This window comes from Semicossyphus pulcher, unplaced genomic scaffold (genome assembly GCF_022749685.1).
Source record: "Semicossyphus pulcher isolate SPU_LCO1_2020_fin unplaced genomic scaffold, fSemPul1.0.p SCAF_14, whole genome shotgun sequence".
Taxonomy (NCBI): Eukaryota; Metazoa; Chordata; class Actinopteri; order Labriformes; family Labridae; genus Semicossyphus; species Semicossyphus pulcher.
This window is the reverse complement of record NW_027211648.1, coordinates 24,459,272-24,484,932: the sequence shown is the minus strand read 5'-3', so window position 1 is coordinate 24,484,932 and position 25,661 is coordinate 24,459,272. Positions and strand designations below refer to the sequence as shown.

The window sequence follows — 25,661 nt, the reverse complement described above, 5'->3', positions numbered from 1 at the left end:
GGAGATTTTCCTCCCCTGTGACAGAGAACAGTCCTCAATTATCGCATGTGAGATGAGAGAACACGCCGTAATGAATTGACAGAAAGGGATAAATGAGTTCTAACTACTGCTGAATTGTATACTAGACTCAATCAAGTCTGCGAGGGTCTGTTTTTCTTTTGTGCTTTCCTTTATTCACTAATTCCCATTCAGCACACACAAAGAACACAGGCAGATCTCAAGCCAGGCAAATCTTCAGACTGTTTTTGTTGTTTCAGATATCACTGAGGGATTTCAGGATATGACTGACATGCTTGCTCATCTGTACAAAAACAAAGCCATATTAATTTAAGCATGAGTCTAACCTCTCATTGACTCCTGACTTTGTTTTTCGCAGCTGAACTTAAACAAGGACACGTCTGTCTGTGTTCAACTCTGCGAGCAGTGTCCACCAAAGCATAGCAAAACTTGTATTCAAATATTGAGACAAACTGCTTTGCATGATCTCGAGATATCCTGCAGAGTGAGACATCTCTTATCAATGGAAACGTGATATGAATGATGGGGTTATGCAAAAATGTTAAGTGATGAATTGATTTCAGCGAGTGTAGAGTGTGAAAAAGGGAACCACAGCATTCAAAGCAGACCATTTATTCGTCTGCAGACAACAAAACAATGATGCTTTGCTTGAAGCCAGTAGGGAAATGTAAATTCTTGTAATGATTTTGTTTACGGATTTAATCATTTATGAGATCTGTCAGCTTTTGCAGTATTTTTTTGTACGATCCTGGTAGCTCTCAGGACACTGCAGTTTTGTCTAACGTGTAGCCCACATTAAGGCTGTCATTTAATTCCCGTTTCACTCAGCTGCTCTGCTGTTGATCTTGTAGGTAAAGCGTTTCCCTGATTATCATCCTGTGAGCAGATGGCAGGAATGAAAGTTGAAAAACTGCGGGTGACTCGGCTGGTTATCTGAAAAAATTGGATTTTGTGAAGAGGAAGATGAAAAACAAAACTTTGGTGAAAACACGTTTATAAAACACGCTCAGCTGACATGAGAGGATGTGTGAAGAATCCTCTCACTTCTAACCTAAAAACGTTCCTCTTCTTGTAAATAACCGCCTACATTTTATTTAAGCATCATTTGCATTAAAGAACATTTGAACCATAGCAGAGTAGTGTTCATGTTTTTCAGCTCAAGTTAATTTTGACAAGAGATCATTTCATGCATGACTCCAACACATCATTTAGCAGAAATGTATGCACAAATATCATAGGGATCAGGGGGGAAAACAAGAATCAGTACAATTTGCATGGCAATATTGTATCTTTACAGAGCTACACAGTATTGCAGATACACTTTTGGTACTTGATAATATAACTTTTTCAGTCAACTTGATGGATTTTTGTTGTAGGTGAGGTCGGCATGATTTGAAGGAACACAATAGGAGGCATCATTGTTTAATTTTACTTAAACAGTTGTAAACTTTCAGTTCTCCCAGCTGCAGAAGCATAACTCTTTTGAGTAAATTGAATTGTTCAAAATATCTGGTACACCACACCAGTGTGCTTTCAGTTGCGTTGGGCTATGTAGACTTTGAAGTGTTAATCTCGAATATCTCAGTTTCATTCTCTTTGGCGGCACCTATGACGATAAAAGGTAATTGCTGGAGCACACTTCCCAGATATGCAGACAGTGTCACGTGTGTGACGTCCACGGTTGGCTCCGGTTGTAACTCTTGATTTTCCTCGCTCATGGTCGCTTTCCTTTTTAGCCTGTTTGCCTTCATCTGAGCGTCAAATTTGTTTCTTATTTTTTGGATTTTCACTTATTTTTGAAGTTGTATCTGTAGTCATCCATCTTTTCTTTGTTTGTTCAGCCATAGTAGATAACTGTTTACTCGCAACACTTGCAGAGATCGGAAAAGCAGCCGCTTAGCTCTGCCTACCCTCTCTGGCAGACCAACCACTGATGGCTGATGGTAAAACGTGTCACTAACTGGGCGCCACTTGTGATTTTTTCCACGAAAGTCGCCACAGACAGCCAGTCTGTAATACTGCTAATGCAAAGGCTTTCATCAGTGGGCCATAGGCTCAATCACCATTGTGTTACGTCATTCAGTGAAAGATAGTGACTTAACAGACATTTATTTACATGAAAATCTTCAAGATTATTACTTTGATACAAGTTGATTTTGTCAGAATGTAGGATAAAAACAGTCCATTTACATCCTCTGACGGAAGCAGCACTTAACAATAGACAATTGAAACCTTCTCGGACTACTGAGGCAACACAGCAGCTTTGACAGCTTATATTTATAGCTTCTCTTTCTCCCTGTTGTCTGCATACTGGTTGATTGTTTAGCAGTTGTTCTCTAAAAGTTGTCAGCGATCGATCCTGGTAACCTAAACATTATGGATTGTTCCTGATGGCTCTGGCTTTCTTCACTCCTGCCTGACATTTAGACAAAAGCAACACGAAGCTGAGAGTAAACAGCAGGATGTCTATCTCATTGTCTTGTCGGTTTCTTCAGATTTGCAACAGGCAATCAATGTCAGTGCAGACGTGCGGCTCCGACTCTTAAACCCTCTGGACCTTGAAAAAGACAGTGATGGAGCTGACATAGTTTGAAATAAGTTAAAACCTTGCAAAGCTGGAAGGCGGAATCTTAACGCGATGTTTGTTATTTATTGCAGATTTTGATCAGAAATATAATGTGCAGCAAAGCAAACACACAGGCATCTGGATGGTTAGGACGATACGATAATGGAAGCTTCTTGTCCTACAGCATTTATTTCCTCCTGACTGAAATACAACGTCGTTGTTGATCTCTGAATAGGTTTGCTTTGTTTGTGCATGAAAGCATTCCTTTGGTGTCTTGTCTGGTGGGTTTGTTTACTTTTCTCACACCTTTGAACATGTGTCACATACACCTGAAACAATATTCCTTTTAAAGCTTGCAGCAGTGCATTAGGCACAATACATTGAATAAACTTGATCTTAATGAGCTCAAGTGAGCCAAGAGGTTTTGCCCTACACAGAGATGCCAATTGTTAGCCATTTAGCTGTATCCAACAAGTACCTTGATTACTATGTTGCCGTATCCGTCCTGTTATTTATCAGTGGCTGCTGAGGCCTCTGTAGTCGCATCTCCAGTTCCTCACTATTCATATATCATTCCCCTCACAAAGCCAAAGGAAACCCCTGAGCACACGGATAACAAAACTCACATAGTCCCACTGGCAATTCATCCCCCACTGACCCACTTGTTTTCACATTCTGACAAGTGTGATTTAAGAACTGCGGTAGACCAGGAGTGCACTGGTCATATCTGGCTGCACCTGCCTGCCCCAGGAGCGTAAAGTTCAGCAACGCGGCCACTTTTTACTCCACTGTCATCAAAATAAGATAAATCGATGAATTTACATACCTTGCCCAAAGGTTTCGGTGCACTCCAGATAACTTTTTTTCCTTATTTGATAAATTGTTCTGCTCGCGGTGTCAACATTATACAGAGAGGAAGCCACTGAGCGCAAGGAATGCATAATGCATCTGTTGAGCATGACTCGATGCACATAGAAAACCACATTTTTACCCACACAGTTGGTCATAAACAAACAGCCTCCGCCTATACCCATTTGAATAAAAATTGCATGTTTGCCTTGCCTGTGCTCCTCTATAAATGCCACATGTCTGTGAGACTCTAGCTGAATGCACATGCAGCGTTCACTGCCTTTCTGAAACATGATTCATGCATCAGTGCATTGTCTCAGTGCAGTCATTATCAAAGTCTTTTCCTCAAGCAAATAGGTTTTCAAAGAATTTGAACTGGATTACTCATTGACATGTTAATGTGGCTCTCTGCAACCATTAAGGCCCTGCTACAATAGTGGACTGTGGGAGGCCCCAGACTAATGTGTTTTTGTCTCATAAAAAATGCCAGCCTCTCTTTCTAATCCATCCAGTCGACTGCGCCAGTTCCCCACTGGGCCTTTAGGTTTCTCAACCTCGACAAGGAAAAGGAGTGAAGTGTGCTGCAAATCAGCCGTAGCTGTGAAATTCCTGCCCTCTGCTGCATCATGACGAGGCAGTAATTTTAAACTACTATGCAAGAGTTGCAGTAAGTGTCAGAACAGAAACGTAGTGATTACAGTTTTTATTTTTCACTTTCCTGAGCAGATAATTAAACTTTTCATGTAACTTTGAACGGTCAAATTTTGCCTACCACACATTTAATGACATCTAACACATCCATACATTTCCCGCCTGTGAAATGGATCGTATGCTTGCTGATCTTAATTTGTCACTAAATCATGTGGCAGCATAAATATGTTAATCCATAATAGCTGCACAATTGACATCAGCAGAAAATCACTTTTATCTGTTTATAGTCGGAGAAGTTGAAAAGATTTGCAAGCTGACTGGATTACTTCCTGCTGGACGAACAGTTCTTCAAATACTGTTTAAAATATGAATCACATTAAAAAATTGTAACAAAATACAATAGAAAAGGGATTAGGGCTGCTCGATTATAGCAACAAACCATAATCACGATTATTTTGATGATTGTTGAAAATAATTACTCATTGACTTTGGAACAGCAACCATTTATTCAACTTTTTTCTTTAAAAAAAAGGTCTTTCACAGGGAATTTTCTTGAACTTCAAACTGAAAAAACTTAAAATAACAAATAAATTATATTATGTATAAATGAATATAAAAATAAAGTCATGGGCAACTCGGTAATTGAATTTCAGGTGATTAAACAAACTGGTCATGTTCCTTTGTGGTGCAGACACCACCGTGTAACCACTCTTGCACAGTATCTTGTTGCTCCTGGTCCGACTCTTTGAAACCAAAGTGTTTCCAAACAACGGAAGTAGTTTTACCTTTCTTGTTGACCAAAGGCTCTCTCTCCTTCATCTTGGCTCGGACTGAACTACATGCTGCTACAGCCTGGTGAGGGAGTGTGCTGAGGGAAACGGGGGTACTGGACTGATATCACAGGACAAAACGAGAGCGCCATTGCGAAACGGAGTGCGGCAAAGTAATCGCTTTAACTCGATTATTTTTTTTTAAATAATTGTTGGAAGCCAAAATTGTAATAGCAGCCTTAAAAGGGATACACCCCAGAATTTACTTATATTCCACTGTGAATGGGAAAGTACAAAGTGATGATGATATCTTGACAGTGTTATTAGGGTGCTTTCACACCTAAAGTCCGAATCAAAGACCAAATTGACACAAGGTTGCATTTTGCCTCGAATTTGGTTTGTGTTCACACGGCAGCTTTTACCAAAAGTTTTGATGTGCGAGGAACTCAGTCTCACTCAACACAATCGCGGATTTAATGTTTTGTTGTTGTTTTTTTACTTATAACAACATTGTTCCACAGATCGATCAGTTCCACTCTCCTTTAATTTTTCACTGAACAGTTTGAACACTGTTTGTTCCTGTGCATTTCCACAAGCTTTTGTGAAATTGTTTGGTCAGCCCATATTTTTAATTTCTCGTCGCTCCCCCACGTATGTCCTCTACTCATCTTGCTGCCTGTCTCTGCAAGTATAAGCACCCGTTAACAACCCACAATGCACAGTTTATTGGTTTGCTTCTTATATTAGGTCCTGCTTTAAGTCCATTTATGTTCTTACTGCAATTAAACCGCGCTAGGGTTCGCTTGGGAACAGTACGAGGACACCTCTCCAAGCGGTCTCGGACAGGTTGTTTTGGTCCGCACCAGAATACTGCTTTCACAACTGCCCAACCAAACAGCACCAGAGTTCAATTAAAATGGACTAAATGCTTGTGAAAGCGCACTTAGTGAGTTTACTGGGCCGGTAAGCAACTTGCACAACCTAAAACACAAGCATCAGCAGTATGCAGTAGTAATATTACTGATTAATTATGTTTTGTTTATTTCCTTCTGACACATCACTTTGTAAATGTGTTTTGTGTTGATTTATGCTCCTCTTTGTCTCGTCCCGACACGTCTCTGTGTGCCTGTCAGCCTAATGTCAGCCTGAGTTTCAGACTGTGTCACTGATGGTTTTATAATCATGTCACATAGGAAATTATGCAAACTAAAAAAAAACAAAGAATACATTTGTGCAAACTTCATGTTGGAATTAGTGTAGCATTACTGCCTGTGTTGTCAGCTGAGCTAACAGCATTAGCTCTGCGCTGCCTCTCCTGTCATGGCCTCCACCGTTATCACACTTCCGACTCCAAGTGCGTCTGAATGGAGAACAAATCTGCATAATACAGATCAAGGGCAAACTGCACAAAGCCCATGATAAGAATCACTTCTCGTTTCTTTTTCCTTCTGAAAGATGGAGAGAAACAAGATCCCCATCAGCAGATATTTTTTTTCCGCTTTACTGTTTCGTTCTCTTCACTGTGATCAGCATGTGATGATTGAGGTGGAGGTGAACAGACGATCTGGAAATATCACCTCTCTGATTTGCATAGATATGCAAATGACCCAGGTTACAGTTGAGTTGTTGAGGCCGCTGATATCAATTGGTGTCTGTGTGTGTGTGTGTGTGTGTGTGTGTGTGTGTGTGTGTGTGTGTGTGTGTGTGTGTGTGTGTTTCCTCCCCTTGTTCTACCTGCTACAGTATCTAGGTCATTGTCTTTGCAGCTTGTCTGATGGAGATATACTGTATTCAAAGCCAGATGCTTATGCAGCCTGGCCCTGGTTATTTATAATGCTACAGGCGGTCTGTGGATGTCATACAGGCTTTACAGTCAGGGGTTATATTAGCCTTTGTCCCTGACTGATGTACTTTTATGTAGGAACTGCATATATTTTCTACTGTTTGTAAGTTATGTTTTCCCTGAGCTGCTGATTTGTGTTTTGTGTCTAACATAAATCTAGCAGCGATACTCAGTAAGTAAACTCAGAACATAATGGGGAGCTGTTTTTTCTCGGCTCAAAAAGTGGATTTTTTTTTTGTTGTTGTTTCATTTTCTGATTTGCTGCCAACAATAAAATCCTCTTCTAAACTGTGACTGCGCTGTGGAAACATTGTGGTTTGCAAGCTGCACTGTTACAATACCTCTGTGAGGAACCATTTGACAAGTTTGCTTTGTTTTCTTTTCGTCCTCCTGCGCTCCAGTGCCATCCCCCGGTCCTAACATCACGCTGGAGGGTCAGTACCACTGTCACCAGGGCCCCGGGATCCCGCTGGACAAACTGTGCGACTTCACCACCGACTGTCCGCTCGGCGATGACGAGGGCGAACGATGTCGTGAGTACACTTTGACACAGGAGCACAGCTGTTAATGACAACGTGCAAGAGGAAAGCTTACGCGTCAGCTGTTCTTCCTGTAGTGAGTCATCTTTAATGAAAGCGTTACATCCTGCCAAACAGAGCAACAACTGCGTGAGCTTCCCTGACACAGAGGCAAAGGGGGGAGGCAGAAAACAGCCACTTTGCTTGGCTAGCATTTCTCACCCTTGACATATTCCATGGTTGTTATTTCTATCTCTTTGCACATTTGTTTTCTGCTTTTCTCCAGACACCTTATGCACTAGGGAAGTCCCACAGGCCCTGCTCTCTGTGTGTGTGCGTGTGTGTGTTTCATCCTACCCTCATGCATACATTTTAACATTGTTTACGCGATCAATGGAACCACAGTTCGAATCTCTTACCCTGCAGGGTCTTTTTTCATTTCTAACCCCTTTTTTTTGTAGTTTGATTTTTCACCCGTATTAAACTGACCAGAATTAATTTGCTCCTTCCTGCCGTGCAGGCCAGCCAACCATGTGGTGCTTATTAAAATGATGGCTGCTCCCTTGTGCTTATAGGTTTGCTAACTATGGGAGCTGAGAGATAAGAGGGTAACGATAGGGTGAAAATCCCAGCCAGACGCACTTCCTCTTCCTACTACAGGAGGATTTATCAGCGCTAATTGGCCTGAGAGGCAAACCCAGGGGGATAATCTCTATTTAAATGTAATAAGTGTGTCTGTGTGTGTGTGTGTGTGTGTGTTTAAGTGTGTTTTGGTTGTAGAAGCCAGAATTGGAAATATGAGTTTTATGCTAATAAGTAAACACAAAGCCCGCTTGTTTTCGCCTTTGACTTCATTCAGCACCCATGAACAGCAAATAATAAGGACGTATGACCTATGAATGTCCTTAATTAATTGTAAAAACCATGATCAGCAGAACTGGAATATGGTTTATTGACAAGTAGGTTCAGTCATACAAGTAATTTGTCGTGGTGTTTTGGTGCTTAACAATAAGCAAACATTTACAGAATGACATGCAGAGAGAATTGGCAATTTTCAGAGGTAGTAATCCAGTATGCACTAATGTCTAAGAGTCAAGACATATGCAGACGGCCGTTTGATGCTCCATTTTCGGTTGTAATATTGATAATTGAATTTTCACATCAGTAACAAACAGCGGAGAAATCAATCTTTTAAATACTCGACATCGTCTCACATTTCCCGATGCATCTCTCACTGCGTGTCTTCATAATGTTGAGGGTGCACAGAGGCGTGAAGGCCAGCTGTCACTGCTTTGAATCCATGCTCTCTCCCTGTTCCTCAATCTCTCTTTAAAATAGTAATAACCTTTATGCTTTTTGATTAAGCACAAGGACAGGCTATCTATAGTTGATTCATCAGTCCACTCTGACACTCAAATGTGTCTCTTTTCTCCCTCTGTCACCCACAGCCTACAACTACTCCTACCTTAGGCTCCGTATTTGTTCTGTTTTCATCTCCATCACTCGTCACAATTACCCCCTGCTACCTAAATCACATACTGTTCTCTCCCTGATACCCGATTCTCTATGATCTATGCACGAGTCATCTTCATCTGATTTGATCTATTTAAATCCTTCATAAGCCCTGCCAAGGCTCATTAACAAGAAAAAAGCAGAGAGAGGCAGGAGGAACAAACTTAACTTGTGTCAATCACAAAGCTTCCTGACATATAAGGAAAATCGAGTCCCTGTGGATCTCCCTCATCATCCTACCCCTGCATCATTATGCAGAAACACGTCCTCCACTCTTTGAGAGTTGCAGCTTCCTCTGGTTGATCTTAGTTGGTCTACATACTGCAGACACCCCACTGCTTTCCAACACTACAGTTTCCCTGCAACTACAGGGAAATGTTGTGCATATCAAAAATGGATGCAAGCAGAAAATTTCAAGCAATATTCTGCATGATGTTTTTTATTGTATTTCTTGGATAATTAGAGATCATGGCTCCTTCCAATGATCGATCGTTACACAATGAGACTCATACTGACCGCATCTGTCTGTGCCGGTTTATCTATGGTAGCTATACCTCAAGTGTGGTGGGTCTGACTCTGTGCTCTGCTGTGTAGGAGGTAAGGACTTACTTTGGTAACATAAGGACTGTCTTTGAGAGATATATTTACCAGCCAGCAGCAGCAGCAACTATAGTTGTAAAGTAACAAAACATTCACAGGGTTTCTCTAACAAACATGCTTTCTGCTGCAAGTCCCGACACAAAGAGAAGGATATGGCCGAAAACATGAATAAATAAAAAGCACATTTAAGGAAATCGATTATCTTAAATACTGCTTTTAAAGGCGAAAGGGACGAGAGCAACATGACAGTGAAATGTAAGCTGTGTCTGGAGGTTAAGTGATCGTCAGGTGTGAAGAGCTCTACTTCAGAAGGAGCATCTGCAGCTAAACACAGCTCCACAACACCGATGGGACTAAGAGCCTGTGTTGTACTGTTGTCATGGAAACAGCTGTGCCTAATACTGTATGCCTCTGCCCAGTTCACACTCAGATTGTTAGCATAATAAAGAGCTATAAAGGTTATACTGCGTCTGTCACTCCTGTTATTAGGCTGCAGAGTTACGGATTATGTTCCCTAAACGATGCAATGACATAAAGTCAATACATTCAAAGGTAGACGTACAGCAGGCTATACACAAAAGGAGTTGCAAAGTGGGTTTTAATTTTTGGTAACGCAAAAGTCATCTAACGCTTTACTTTTCTCAGTAGGTAATGCAGTACGCAGTAACGTTACCCAACACTGAACAACACACTAATTTCCTGTCTTTGGTTTGTTGTTCTATTTCTTCTAATCTAGCCCCTAATTCTCAACACTTCCACTTTCTGTCCATCATGGTACATTTTCAAGCCCTACCTTTGTAACTGCAGACTTTCAGTTTAACCTTTTTATTTTTTATGAGATAAAGAAAACCAGGTATGACATGTCATGAGAGCTAGTGCCATCACACTTTATTATTCGGAGCCTGCCGTGACATGTTTTTATAGGCTGGGTCCTCTTGTCAAGTTTCCATGACAGACCAGATCCATAGAGTGTTGTAGAGACTGCATCGAAAGGGAAGCGTGTGACTGAGTGTGACACTTCACTCACCATTCACAAAGATTAAGTAATGTTCACGTCACTTTTCATCAAGTATTAATGACAATGTTATGTTGGCCTTATTGACACCTCATTACATTAAGTGTGTCAGGTTGGATCCATTTGAAAGAGTCTGGACTTGACTGATGCAAACAGTTATGAATGATCGCTCGAGTAGAAGGATTCACAAAGTCACACATCTGCACAGCACTAATATGTGCAGATGTGACATCATCACAGACTTCTTTATTCATGTCATGAGCAGCTATCATATGATGTGACTTTGAATCTCGATGCAGAGAGTACATCTAAGTGACACTAACTGGTTTATGTAACAGGGAGACTGACTCATAAAATCACAAGATGCAGAAGAACATGAAATTTACTTATTATCCAAAAAAGTTCAGAGAAGCTTTTATTTGCTTTGGAAAAACATAACTTCAATTTGCTGTTTTCCTTTGTATCAAAATAACAATGAAATGGTTGTAGTTTTTCATCGTGTTCCGTCTTTAAAAGCTTTTGTTAGCAGAAAGTTTGCTTTCTTTTTTTTCCCTGAAGAATGCCTGCTTTATGATCTCTGCTCAGGCCAGTTTCACTTCCATTATCTGGATGACGCCATTTCCAAAGATCACACTGTTGTCAGGGCACTCGCTGTTTCTTATAGGTAATGGGCACTCACAGACTGTAGCTCAGGATAAAAGGAACATAAAGCAAAGTTAAGGTAAAAACTTTCAAACAGGGACATCAGACTCAAACCCACCTCAGAGTATCAACAACAATGTAGATGTTTTTAGCCTGATGTGTGTTTTAAACATTCACCACCTGAAGTCATAGCAGAGAGGAATGTTAAACAACAGATATTCAATCAATATATCTAGATATATAAAGCCTATATATAAAGATATGTAAATTGTTTATATTTTACATTTAGTTAAAGTCCCCCTCCTGTTTAACCTTGTAAATATCTCCATGCGGTGTTGTTCATGTGCTACAAGACATATCAGGGACAACATAAGCAGTCATCTCCATGGCTTGGCCAGTCTGCTTTTAAACTGCAGTGTAACAAGGACAGGCTGAACAACATGTTTTCAGATTGGCAGGTTTGAGACGTCACAAACCTAAGGAGCCAATCCCGTTAATGGACACAATTTATTATTTCAAGCAGAGCATTTTATATGTCTGAAAACATGACTGGAGCTGGTCTTTAAAGCAAAACAGATGTATCTCATTGAGGCACACAAGGTAGTGTCTGATTATGTTCTGTTTGATGATACCGCTTAGCATCACATTCAGGGTACCCTTGGACTCTTAAGGTGGTGATACACATATCAACTTTTACATCAACATCAACAGACAATGTTCAATGTTGACTGTACACTTTTATAATGAAGAAGGTCAACCTCCTCTGATCTGGAAATGTCAGATCAGCAGCGACCTCTTGTGGTCAACGTACAGAATTACATCAGAAATGCTCCAATCACCGCCCAGATTTTGGGTCATGTGATCCCTTTGGCCTGAAACATTTTCTGAACAATGGCGCCACCCAAGCGCAGTGGACCGAGGAGAAGGAACTTTTATTGATAAAACATTACTTCAGTAATTAAATGTGTGGAGAAGGTCTGGGGAAAATAATTGAATATAAACTAAAAACTTTGTCAGTGAGCAGATTTGTATTAGGTCGTTTGAGCTAGCTTGAATCGCGGTCGTACTAGGAGTTGCTATGGTAACGCCGTAGTTGTGACTGAAATGGAAGAGTACAGAGAGCCTTGTTGCCCACAGGCCTGTTACCCTGTGTCTCATCATGTTGCTTGTTGATGTTTACGTTGTCTGTTGATGTTGATGTAAAAGTTGATACTTGTATCACCACCTTTATACAGATGCACAACGTCGTGTCTGTTTCAAAGTACCCTTTAGCCTCTTATTCATCACATCTGTGTAGGGTTTATTACAGTTTAGCATTTAGCGTCGGTTTTAGCTGAACCTTTAGCCTTATTTCAGCACCTGCAAGGATTCATTGGTATTAGTTTGAAAATGTTAGCTGATAAGGAGGTCAGAACATAAAAATACAGCTTGGTTAATCGCAAGTGAAGACAGACTGGAAACACTCCTGAAATAGAAAAAATAAATTACAAAATGTGAACTCTGACCAAAAATATTGGGGTTTCAATATTTGCCCAACCTAAATTGTATTTGAATGATTCTGTGCGTCTTAACCGAACATAAAAGAACCTTGTTTGCAAATCAGTGAGTTTGCATTTTTCAGTGTGGAAACAAGGAGACAGGAAACACACACACGCACACACACACACATGCCTTTCTCTTTTTGTGGTTACACAAGCGCTACACAATCCAATTAACCAATTTCACTGCAATGCTGCTATAGAGAAGAACTTTGTAGTTAATAGCAGAAAGGCTTCAGAGGCTCATGCTGCTCTGCGAAGTGATTTCAACTTGATTGCCAGCCCTCAAACACATCCTGTCACCACCTCAGCTTTCTCATTTCCCCTCAGACCCCTCTTCCTCCTTCCTCCACTCTTTCCTATCTCCCCTGTAGACACTTCAGGCTTTTTCCATTTTCTGCCACTGTTTCCAGAGTCACTCCCCCCCACCACCCCACGACACCACACCTCAGCCCTAATTTCCACCAACACACTGCGCCCCGTGAGCCATTAGTGTGCACCCCCTGCATGCCTCTACTCTCAACCTCCCTGCCTTTACTGTCGCTCAACTCCTTGATCTCCCAGTCCCCGGCCCAACCCTGTCTTTTTTCCTCCTTGGCAGCTTGGCTGTCAGTGTTCCCTCCATTCTCTCTTCTCTAAGCCCCCTGCCGGGCCTGTCCATTCATTGTATGTCCCCTTCCCTTATCATTTTTGCCTCTCCTTCCTCTGATATATTCTCTCTCCTGTATGTCTGCAGGCCAATTCCTCAATGGCAGCTACTGCTCTTTTGAAGAGGGCGAATGCGCTTGGCAGTCAATAATGGGCCGTGGTCACTCCTGGAGAAGACTCCAGTCACCATCCAAGGCTTCCCGACAGAGCTGCCCATCGTCAGGTTGCTCACACACGTCTCCTCTGATAACATGAACACTGTTCTGATCAAATGGCCTGTGTGCAGGCTCTCTTAAGTGTATATTCAGCACTGTTAATGTCTCATTAAAATGGACTTCAAAGAGTTTTCAATTTTTGTACAGAAAAGCAAGACTTTGAGGATTTGAAACCAATGACCTTGAATAGTTTAGTCTTACAGCTAGTGAATGTGGAAAGACAACCAAATTCTCTGATGTGTCACACATGGGTGTGTTGTCTTGTTCAGAGCTCACTGCGCTGCTACTGAAAGAATTCCAGTGGGTATAAAAGCTGCAGTGTGTAGACTTTAAGTCCTACATTTGCAGTTCATCGTCAGTGCAGTGACTCAAGTGTTTCTCTCGATGAGATTTTAAGGTCTTAGTGAGCTGAGGCTTGTTTTTGTTCTGCACAAAGTCTCAAAGGTATATTGAAGAAGAAACTACAAAGGAAGCATTGTCATTTTATGCAATATTTGGTTATTTTATATTGAATTTTCTTCTCAGTGTGTAACTGCCAGTTACCTGACATGACATATAACCAATGTTTACTGAATGTTTTGATTCTGTCACTCTATCGAGGCGTGCTTCTCTCAGACGTTGCTCTTAGAGAAATCTTCTAAAGGAAGCAAAGGAAGAATTCTTAAAATATGCCAACAGCCACTTAGGCTACAATCATATCTAGAAATCTCCATATATACTTTCACACTGTTATTCAATTCCATTTCCTGAAGACTGTATTGAGTTTTTCTCTGACTTTGTTTTATGTTAAAGGTGCTACATTCAGTGTGGAGGGAGGCCAGTCCAAAGGCCAGCGGGGCTCAGCATTACTGAGGAGCCCTCTCTTCCCTCCTCCTCTGAGAAACTCTCCATGCAAGGTGAGCTCAGTATAGTTTCTTATCTCCAGACGCACATGATCAGATGTGCACGGTTGACAGTTTACTCACAATCCCACCCCCTCTTTAGTTGTTGTTGATACTGTCGATCTGTCCAGTTCCCTTCTCTCACAGGATACATGCAGTTTTCAATGATGATGCGCCAGAGTTGCCTCTCCAAATTCCCATTAACTTTTCGAAAATGGGACTAAAATGTCAGGCATTTCTAGATAATGGCTGTGGATTTCTTTCACGGAAATGACAACTGGATCAACTGAATTATTGACTGTATTTTATTTTGCATTGGACTAAACTGTGTACCCCACATAATAATGATGTTTGATGGCATGCTAACGTTTGCTGGTACTAGACCAGGAGCATGCTGTTTAATTAATACTTGCACTTTAGCTCCTGTGTTTTTGGTTGGTGAATAGTGATACAAAAATTGATAAAGAAGCAGAATATCACTCTTACTACATCCACATGCAGCCAAACATCGACTCTGATTCTAACAGCATCCATATTTTCTCACATTGAACTGTCTGATTTGATTTGTGTGTGCCCAACTGATTGTTGGCTAAACCTTGCCCCTGAGCGGGAACTGTCCCATCACAGCAGCCTTAACTAAACACGACAGGCCTGCAAAGCTTCGGATGTCTCTGCAATGTGCTCCAATGGTCACCCGGAAATAAACGTTGACATAGTTCAGTTTAGGATTTTGAGGGGATGAACAGGGGTCGCATGGGGTTGTGATTCGGCTGGAGTCGTCAGGAAACCAGGGGCCCAGTGTCAGGGTAGGGGACGTTGAGGATTAGCTTGGTAGAGGTGATTCAATTAGAGAGAGAGGCAAGGTCCTGTTTCTGAATCTTTGTATCAGAAACTCAAATGAAGTCATTTTAACAGTTTGTGCCATGCAGAATGCAGGAATATGCCAAAGGAAATGCTTTCTGACAGCGAGGTAAAGCAGTGAAAATTTCAAAAATCTAGTAAGTAAGCTTCAGTTACAGCACTCAAACCGGCTTCTCCAAAAAGGGGCCATGCTGACTAGGGCTGTCACGCATGGCCGCGATTCCGGCTATGTGCGTGTGACGCCAACTGCGGAATGGACTCAGTGACCGTCATCAACTCTTTTTTCATTTTAAATATAGACCCAGTGATGTTGCTAGGTACGCGTCCTGCATCTCTGATGCATTAAAACCTAAAGGGATGCAGTAAATTCACTATCCGTGCGTTCCAGGGAAGCACCTCATCTTTCCCATACAGAACGAAACATTTTGAACAACAAAGTCGTTTTAAAAATCACAGTAATCAGCAAAATCAGCTTTTTCAACCCTCAGCGCATCTAATCGGTGTAGACGAGACCATGCTTGTTTAGCCTCTACAACAACAACAACAACAACAACCAGCATACCAAAATACACTTGCGACCAAAGCTGAAGCTAACAGAGAGTAACATAAACATCAGTGCAAAACTAACTTACATATTCATGGGCGCACACACGATAAAGAGAGTCCATCGGCGATCAATGATGTCTCTGTAGGTGCAGTAAACAAGGCCATGTCTCCCTCACTGCCGTGTTTCTGTTTCGGAGTCATGCTGCGTTCAGGAGCTCTCAGAAACTTGAGTGATCAGACAGGTGACCGTTTTTACACGTTTTTAAATAGCGATCTCTGGATTTATTAATCGATATTGCATCATTGAAATGAGAATCGATTCGAATCAGAAAAATAAATGTAGTCACATAAATAATAACGGCAGTTAACCGCCGAACTGCAAGGGGGTGTTGGTGTTTCACCACAGTTAGAAAAATTCAGTACCGTGACAGCCCTAATGCTGACCCCAGTGGACTGTAGGTAATACACTCACTTTTGATTTGACCTCATCAGCCCCACCTCAAGTATTCCAAACTATCAATCTTACATAAAAAGAATAGAATTTGCATTGAAGGCCGTTTAGTTGCACTTTTCTACTGTGTTTTTCAGTGACACTTTTTGTTGCTGATGTAGTAGAGTAGAGATTGTCATGATTTGATACATTAAGTGCTTCAAAAATCAAAGAGTAATGTGCAAGGACAGCAGGTTAACACTGCCATCTGCATTACCTGACACATCCTAACAGACAGTGAGGTAGAACTCGTCAATCACAGTTTGCACCTGCTGACCTATTTGTAAAAATATTAGAGTTCATAAATTATTCAGATCATAATGTTCACACAGCAGGTCCACGGGGGGAGGTGTGTACTTGAGGTCTTGATTGATGTTGCGCCTACCATGTAGAGCTCTGGATGTTATTGTAATATTCCTCATTACAGCGACCTTCGGCCTCCCGCATATACTTTGTGCAGGGAGTTATTGATGTGAGGTGAGGCAAGTGAGGGATGGAGGTAGGAAGGTGATGCAAAGGTCAAGAGGTTAAAAAATAAGATGATAGGATAGACGGAGAGGAATTAATGTCAGCCTGAGTAAGAAAAAACATGCAAACAAACAGAGAGAGAGGAAAACCAGGAGGAGAACAAATGTAGGGTAAGACCATTGCTGCTACTCAGGTGTGAATTAGAGGTTAGTGATTTTTGCGGTAAGCAGTGGAGGCAGTATGGCACCGTTGCAGACCTTCCCTCCCATCTTATTGGCACGCTGCCAAAGATTAGCCATGATTCCAGATTAACGCTCTAAATCCTTCTCTCTACCCTGGACAGGTGCTGTTCAATGTAGCCCGGCCGCTCTTGGACGACCATGCTGAGGATATTAGTTTTGGGTATTAGCTACAGACCACGCTCACTTTCATGTTGTGCCCAGTGTGCTCTGAGCAGTGCCTGTAATCTTGATGTTTACACGCAGACCATGTGGTCTAACAGTCGATGATAAGGACCACAACCTGCTATCGAATAGCACAATGCAAGCACTCAGAATAGTTGTCTGGGCAGTGTCATCCCTACATGTGTTTTTCATCTGGCTTAAGCCAGCATCTGTTCCACTTAAATGGTGAAGCAAGATTTATGTTCTTGGCTCTAAAAATGCTGTAGAGGGACATGGTCACAAGCATGAGACTTCCTTTTTCCATTTAATTCCTGCTAACACGTGTTGTTTAATTTCAAGCTGGTATACACCAACCATATCCGTCCTGTAAACAGAGAAAGATTGATTTGTGCTGAAGCATGCAGGAGCAGCATAGAAAGGAGAATAACCCAAATTATAATCCTGGTTGAATTCCATTAATCTTGGAATAATTAGAAGCGAACAGATGGCTGTTGCTGATTGATCTCAGTGCATTTAAAGAGCATCCCTTCCTTGACTGATAGAAAACTTGGCTGGTTTCCTTTAAATGAAAACGTATTCAAAGGAAGGTAAAGTTGCTTTGCTGTTTTATATACTGATGCACTATATTTCTCAGAAACCACTGGGAGTTCATTTAGATTTTTACTGCTTTGTTTATTCAAAATGTTCTATCTTACTTCAACAGGTTCGATTCTGGTTGTGCTTTGGAGGCTTACAGAAGGTGTCGCTCTCTCTGTGGATCATTGAGAACAGCACAGGCCCTGATGAGCAGCGCAGACTGTGGCATTCAGCCAGTGAACCCAAATCTGAAAAGGGCTGGAAGCTCGTCATACTTCCCCTGTATGGCCTGGCAGACTGGTACGACAAACGCTCACCTTTCTTTTTACCACATTAACTGTTTGTTATTATTATTATATCAGGCTGTCTGAAGGCATCAAACTGGCACTTTGAAGTGTTTAAGCGCAAATAAATTCATTAACTTTCATCCCAGTAAACATCCAACAGATTTATACAAATCCTTAACTGCCTTCATGGATAAGGAGGTTTTAAGAAACAGAAACAAGAAGCTCTCCTTCTTTTTTCACCCCTCATGAATGCAGATTTTCAACATTTACATTCAATTTTCTGGGAAACATTTCCTCTCAACTCCAAAAAATTAATGAATCCCTCAGGGACTCTAGTTTTATGCCATGGACCTGCCATGTGTACAAAATATCCCCCCCTCTTTTCATCCCACTTGTCTGTGATAAAGAGGGTTGAAATCAATACACAAGGCTCTACCCACCCTTCTTGCCTACCAATTAGCCATGGCCCTGATTTCCCCTCAGAAAAGGGAGGATTTAAAACAAAATAAAATAAGCAAGACGCTGAAAAGGCAGTTCATCTCTGTTTGCCTGACTGGGTTTCTTTGCCATTCAAGCTTGGATAATCCTGCTCCCCTGAGAGTGATTAATTTTTGATTCCTGGGTTATGTAGTCAGCTGTGCTTGTGCTCCTAATTAGAATGTCATGTCCGTAACCACTAGGTGAACCTACCACTCTTTGCACAGTGACCTTTGTAGAGCTTAAATAGAATCACAAGTACAGCCTGAAGTGCAGACGAATGTAAGGACAGAACAGACGCCATATGCAGAATTTGAATGTGTTTTAGTACGTGACAGTAGGTTATGTTACAGCCTCACCAATTCTGGTGAACATAAAGGAGAATCTACACAGGTAACATATTTGAAGGGTATTTTTGACACGCATGTGCCGGGACAGAACCGCTCCATTGTTATTCAATGCTGCAATCTCCACCAGCCGCGTATGCTGCGCGGGAGACGGGCGTAATACGCGAGTAATTTTCTGCTGCTCCGTTCCTGTTACGAGCAAGTGTATTTTTCCCCACTGCTGCGCGTCAGTGAAGCGTAGAGAGCCGTTTGACTGCTATGTAAATACGCCCATAACCAAGGAATCCTTGTCAAACGATGTGATCTCTTCATTTTGGCCAACTTCGATTTCAGTTTCCTGTTGAAGTTATTGATCGGCTCGATGAGCAGACAAGATTAATTTGAAAGAGTAATGAATGTGTACATTTCCTCAACATCTGGATATAGCAATCCTACTAATTAATTCTCTTTGTCTTCTACATCGTTTTCCTGGTTAAACAAAGGTAAGGTAAATAAAAAAAATAAATAAAAAACAAAACATCCTACATAAATACAGAACTTATGCACAATTAAGAAATAAGTCTTAGTGCAAAGTTGTCTTCTTCCACTGTTTTTGGCAGACTGCACCCTTTTTTTTGCGTCACTGCCACCCCTGTTTATGGCCAGGAATAGCAACTACCATTGGCTAACTTTGAGACTCATCTTTGCTGTAGTTGCAGCCGGCGTTGATTGCAAAAAAGATGCTGTCTTGACGCTTACGTGTCGCACACGTTCATCTACAGTGTCGGTGTAGATTCCCAGTAAGTGTCTTACATCTATAAAGATTTTAAAATGTAAAAAAAAAAGGATTTCACTCCTCAGATAGAGAATAAAGATGCCACTGTCATTTCTATACGTTAAATATGAAGCTGAAGCAAGCAGCCAGTAAGCTCAGCAGAACTAAGCTAAGCATTAGAACTCAACACAGGACAGACACAAAAGTAATATCAGTTTTTAACTAAGTCTTGGATAGAAAGTGAACAGAATGTCTTAATATCCCTTTACAAGTTTTAGACATACATAATTTAGACTTTGCATAAAAGTATTTCATTTGGAATCAGCAAACGTGTCACATCTGTTCAGTTTTTTTCCCACCTATCTGCGTAAGAGCACAGCTCTTAACAATGCAGACTGAGCTGTCATAAGGCATACAATGCACACCCCACAGCAGCCAAACCTCAGTGGCATTTTTCTTTGAGCACAATGAATTCTTCCCCACATCGCTTCAGTCTCGAGCTATCCAAGCGTCCACAGGCTGAGAGGAAGTTAAAAGCACTCTGTCCCTCTGCAGGTTCTGGCTGCAGTTCAGCACAGAAGATGGACCTGGAGCCGGTTCAGCCATCTCTCTTGACAACATCTCCTTTAGTATGGACTGTTTTCTGGCATGTGAGTACTGTAAAAATGTTGAGTCTGTCTTTTTTCACTCCCACTTCATCAGAGCTCGGTTGAACTGATTGCCAGATTGATTGACCCTGACAAGGACAATGGGGAAAAAATGAATTAATAATCAATACAGGTCTGCCCTATGTTCCTGTTGTACAGAGATACGATTTGACTTAGTGGCAGTTTTGTTCACTTTTGAGCATTCATTACAGACTTACTTATCCATAATTTATTCACTGCAATTCCCCTGACAGTCATAATACAATACAATCTTCTTTCATGTGGCACAGAACTTTTTGCTATCACAATACATTAAAAAGTCTTTTACGCATCTATTACTGTCTTTGAAATTATATCTTTATTAAACGTACTGCAGCTTTGCTTGAAGACGTATTGGCACAAATTTATGGAAATTGAATGTATTATTACATTTCTTCTACGCACTCAAACCTTTGATTTGTCAAGAAATGTCAGAACAGTTCAAATCTGCCATAACGGAGCATGCTGATTGATAAGGGGCTGATGTTCCAATGTTCTACTGCAGGCCTATAAAGGTCAAGCCTCCAGTCACCTTTCCGTATATATTTGGTGGTATAATTGAGAGGGTTTGTCAGAACAAAAAAACAGGAGTAACATGACAACCCAGCCTGAAGTCAGGAGAATGAAAGGTTAAGAGTTCAGTGCCTCCCTCCATCTCTGCCTACATGGAGGAACCTGTGACAAGCATAATAATGTCTGAGCATTTCAACACCTGAATACAACCCTGACAATGGGAGCGCTGTTAAAATGAAGCAGTGTTACGTATCTTCCCCCACGATTAGACTCAGAAGGCCAGGACAAGGGTGTCCCCTCTGACACGGTCTCTTTTACTGGATTATAAAGCTGACCCTGTCAACGTTTTTTTGGGACAAGGTAGGGCTGCACGATAGTATACTACTATTTGATACTATTTGCTTCTAACAAAACAAAAATTCCCTCCTACCTTTATCACTCTTGGTTCAGACTTCCACACCCTTATCAAAAGTAGAGAGAGCTCAGGTGTGAGGTGCCGCTGTTAACGGGAATACTCTCACCTATAAGCCACCTCGCGTAACGGAGCGTCTGCCATCACAGATCATGTCGGCGAGATGATTGAGGCTCCGTTACGCGAGGTGGCTTATAAGTGAGAGTATTCCCGTTAACAGCAGCACCTCGTCCCGGTGCTGGTTAACGCTGTGGTTAAATAAACGGACCGTTAACGGAGTGAACGTGCTGCAGAGTGTTTACTTTTACTAGCCGCTACACCTGGAGCACACACACGGCGTGAGGTTGTGTGTGCTGACAGGAAGCAGGAGACTTGTGCTTTTGTGCTTGTTTACAGTTTACAGGCAGGTGGTCTCTGTGTGCTCTGTTGAAGAGCTGCACTAATTTGATATCAGTGTTGCATATGTTGCAGTTAATTTGCTTCACTGTCACTCGTCCTGCGATATGACTATTGCACATCGCAATTGCAATTGTTAAACCATATATCTGCATATATTTGCAGCCCTAGTACAAGGTAGAAAGTTTTTGGTGTGGTGAGGTTACGGAAAAGTTCAAAGTCAAGATTAAATGAAACTGTTGTGATTAGTTCCGCCTACGAAAACACTTTTTTGTATGCTGTAATGTAAGTCATGACGAAAGCCGCTGGCACACTTGATCGATTTTCTAAAACCTTCAAGATGTTTTTTGCAGAATTTATTCATCAACCACAGATATGATCTCCGCTCTATTACAGAATTGCAAAATGCAATCAGATAACATGAGTTCATCAGCTGAATATGATGTGAGAAATTGCTGTTGTTGTAGGCTGCAGCAGTCACCATCGCCTTGTATCAACACTAGCTTATTAGGTCAGGGACTCTTTATTTAAAGAGATGACATTTTCCAGGAGATATTTGCACACCAATTGTGTTTTATGTCCTCTGGAGCGTCAGCGGCACTGCTATGGATGCGCTCAGGGATCATCCATCCACAATTCGCTCACTTTACGGATGGCAAGTTCTTAATCTAGGCCAGGTATTCATTACCTACAGCACAGCCACACATGACACAGTCACATATTATAACCCATCAATCAGAGCGGCTGATGGGAGACGCAGAAGCTAAGCAAAGGAGTCGTTTCAAAGAGTGATGACCATGAGTGATTAGTGAGATGGATCCCTGAGTGTTACGACACAGCCCTGTAATATGTGTTGATGTGAAAACATACTGCGAACGCATTATGCAGAGGATCAGCCATCCGTGACCTTTCCCTACACTTCTTTTTGCTCTAGTGTGATGTATAGTTTGGCAAGCATATGCGCTTGAAGATGCATCCATTGCCCTTCAGGTGTTGGACCTGGTTGTCAGATTTATCATTTTATCTTCACCAGCATCATTAAATTAGTTTATTGGGTGAGACAGCGCTGGAAGTTCATCCTTTCCTCTCTCTGCCACATACCATCACGTCTTCACCAGGCACTGAGCTGCACTAACAGCAGTACCTGCTGCCTCTGTAATGACTCACCAGCATCACACTGCATGTGCCTCCTCAGTAGCTGGTCCTTGACGTCATTGAACTCAAAACCCAAAATTAATTTGGATGGAAATAATTTGATTTGTTTGGCTGACATCGTTGTATGAACAAACCAACAGCCATTCCAAATCACCAGCTAGTTTTTCAGCTCCAGTCATGTTCTGTTTGGTTTGCTGGATTGGTTTAGTGTTTTGTTATCTAACTTGGTTAGTTGTAAAATACAACAACGTATCAGTGAAATGTACATGTTCCAGTAATTATCTGCTGTACCTGTGGGTGATTAGAAACATGCAGAAGACACAGCATGGACCAGTGAGTACAGATGTTCTACAGTCTTCAGTGTATTCACAGAGATGACAAATACATTAGTGCTAATTAAAAAGTATCCACATGTGGTCTCTCCCAGGTAATCAGCTGCGTTCAGGTTTTAAATCACACAGAAGAAGTGCAGGATTCTGAAATACAAGTTTAACAAATGGTGTTGGATTTTAAAAAACATACTACATACATTTTTCTAAATATAATTAAAGCACAGAAGCTTTGAATCCCACGTTTCCGGAAGTAATACCAGCTGTTTATCTATTGCAGCCTCAGATATTTTGGATGGAAACAAGGTGCCCCCCCACCCCCATCCCTCCCATGGCTGGCCTTTGGTGAGCTTCAGACAGCTTACGGCGCCCTGCTAATGAACAGTGACAGCCACGCAGGCTGTTGCCCTGCCCTCTGGTTCATGCTGCTCTGTGGTGGACCTGCTGAGTCCTGCTCCTGCTGCAGCAGCATACCAATGCTCTGTCTGCGGCTGTAGTGTGTTGCCCACATGCTCAGAATAACAATGCGCTGAGTCTTATTAGTGAGTTGGTTGAAGATATAAAAAGTTTCTAAACTTGTTGTGAGCACGTAACACAGCTAAGGTGCTCACTTACAGAGAGACCATGTTTTGTAGAGCACTGGCTCAAACAATCAAACATATTGCAGTCACAGGCGTGTAATATGTGATCCATCAAATCTGCACATAAACGCTATCTGTATCAAAGCTCACAAACAGTGCAGACTTAGACAATCATATTTATCTGAGGATTACAGGGCGAGGGAATGAGCTATTGATTTTGTAGCTGGCAGATTTAAAGAAAGCAGTGCTGAGCTTTTTTTAAGCTTTGAAGCCAAAATTACAAGACTTCTCTGCTTAGAGGGTTCTTGTAGAGACCACCAGCTGCAGAATTTCACCCATAGATTATAGGGGTACTTTTAACTCAAGCACAAATAATATCAATGTCTAGTTGTTAGCTTTAAGTCGAAGCAGGTGTTCTCGGACCAAATGGAGCGGCACCACACAGTTGCTTGCAAACCTTTCAGCTGTTGAGGGAGCCCCCTGCCATATTGTCATAAACGGTGAGCCTCTAGCCTGAGGTGACAGGGGAGCGGGGATAGAGAAGGGGGAGTGTTTTTGTGGAAAAAATGATTATCAAGATAAAGTTGAAATCTGTCATTTTTGTCTCCTGACACGCCCGGGATGTTTGCAGGGAAAGCAGGCGTGATTCACCAAGGAGGCAAATGACACCAAGTGTGCAACTCATTGGCTCCTCACAATTAGGATGCTTGTAGTTGGATTTCTGCTCATGCAGTTCTTTTGCCAGTTTTGAACAACCAACTCTCCAGCCATAGGTTGCTGTTCTTATCTGGAGCTGCATTTTGACTCCAGGAGTACTTGAGGCATAGCAGGGCTAAAGCCAGTGAAAGAAAATGTTCTCATGAAACCATGAAGTTTTCCTGTGCTTCTGTTGCCGTCCGGGCAATTCTTTGGAGAATCTCAGGCAGCCACAGTGTAAACAAACTGTATGCTGTTCTGCTGCTCTACAAGACAGGCCAGTCTACAACTACAAACCAGCTATTTTCTCTTGCCGTATGAAATGCAAACAAGCCCTGAAAAAATGTAATCATCCTCTCAAGAGCTTATTCCATATGCAGAACAGAAATAGAGCTGTTGCATGAAACGACTTTAAGCACGGCTCTTATTTGTGTTAATATACTGAAGCATTGTTGCAGCCTGATTTCTATTGTTCTAGGGATGGCGAGTCAGTGTGGGGTCTACTGTATCCAGCTTTATTCTAAAAGTTATAAATCAGAGGCAGGGCTTGTAGAATAGCAGCAGGTCAAAATGTGAAATCATGCCCTTTGTTGTTTGGCATGATTGCAGAGGTTATCGGCTGTGCAAACCAAAGTGAACCTTATCTGACTTCTTAGAAATAATCTCCAAAGTCTTGTTTTCACAGCAAGCAACAGGGGTCACCCAGCATCAGAGCCACTGAGGGCTTTTTCTGCAGAACATTATATCAAAGAAATAAACGACTGGACTGAACTCTTGAACAAAACATACTTGAGGAAAGTCGCAGACACATTTAGAGAATCTAAGCTGAACATTGTATATGGGTTTTTTAAATAACAAAGTGAAACCTCAAGGCGCTCTCATCCCAGTTTGTCAGATGCCCACTTTTTGTCTTTTGGTTTGAAATGAGACTTGAAGCCCCGTCTGCTCTGTGAATGTCCTGTTTTGTTTAAACCATCCATTATCCCAGACCACCACCCAAAGCTAACATTATTGATCTTCCTACTAGTGTTGTAGTCAAGACAACCGAAAGACCAGAGTGTACCAAGATCAAGACGAGATCAAGACTTTAGGGACTGAGAAAAAGTCAAGATCAAGCCCGAGGCAGGGCAAGAAAAAGAAAGGACCAAGACCGAGCCTAGACCTATGCAAGTCACACATTGCATGATACACTTACAACAGCAATAAAAAGTTCCCATGAAAACCACAGGAACCCCTTAATATGACTTTAAAGTAATAATCTTGAAGATTTTCAAAGCCTATGCATTTGCAGTATTACAGACTGGGTGGCTATGGCGACGTTGGTGAAAAACATCACAAGCGGCGCCCAGTTAGTGACGCGTTTTCCATCACCCAGCAGTGATTGGTCTGCCAGACAACCAGAGCTAACAGCGTCACA

General features: G+C 41.7%; 1 protein-coding gene across 1 annotated transcript in view; it reads left to right on the top strand.

Annotated features, from left to right (window-relative positions):
- alk (ALK receptor tyrosine kinase) overlaps positions 1-25,661 on the top strand; it is a 408,113-nt gene that overhangs the window by 322,227 nt on the left and 60,225 nt on the right. Inside the window, exons 6-10 of the mRNA XM_069661200.1 lie at positions 7,099-7,230; positions 13,259-13,393; positions 14,178-14,281; positions 17,739-17,911; positions 20,032-20,126. Of these exons, the coding sequence (XP_069517301.1) occupies positions 7,099-7,230; positions 13,259-13,393; positions 14,178-14,281; positions 17,739-17,911; positions 20,032-20,126 (639 nt within the window). The remainder of the gene's footprint in view (positions 1-7,098; positions 7,231-13,258; positions 13,394-14,177; positions 14,282-17,738; positions 17,912-20,031; positions 20,127-25,661) is intronic.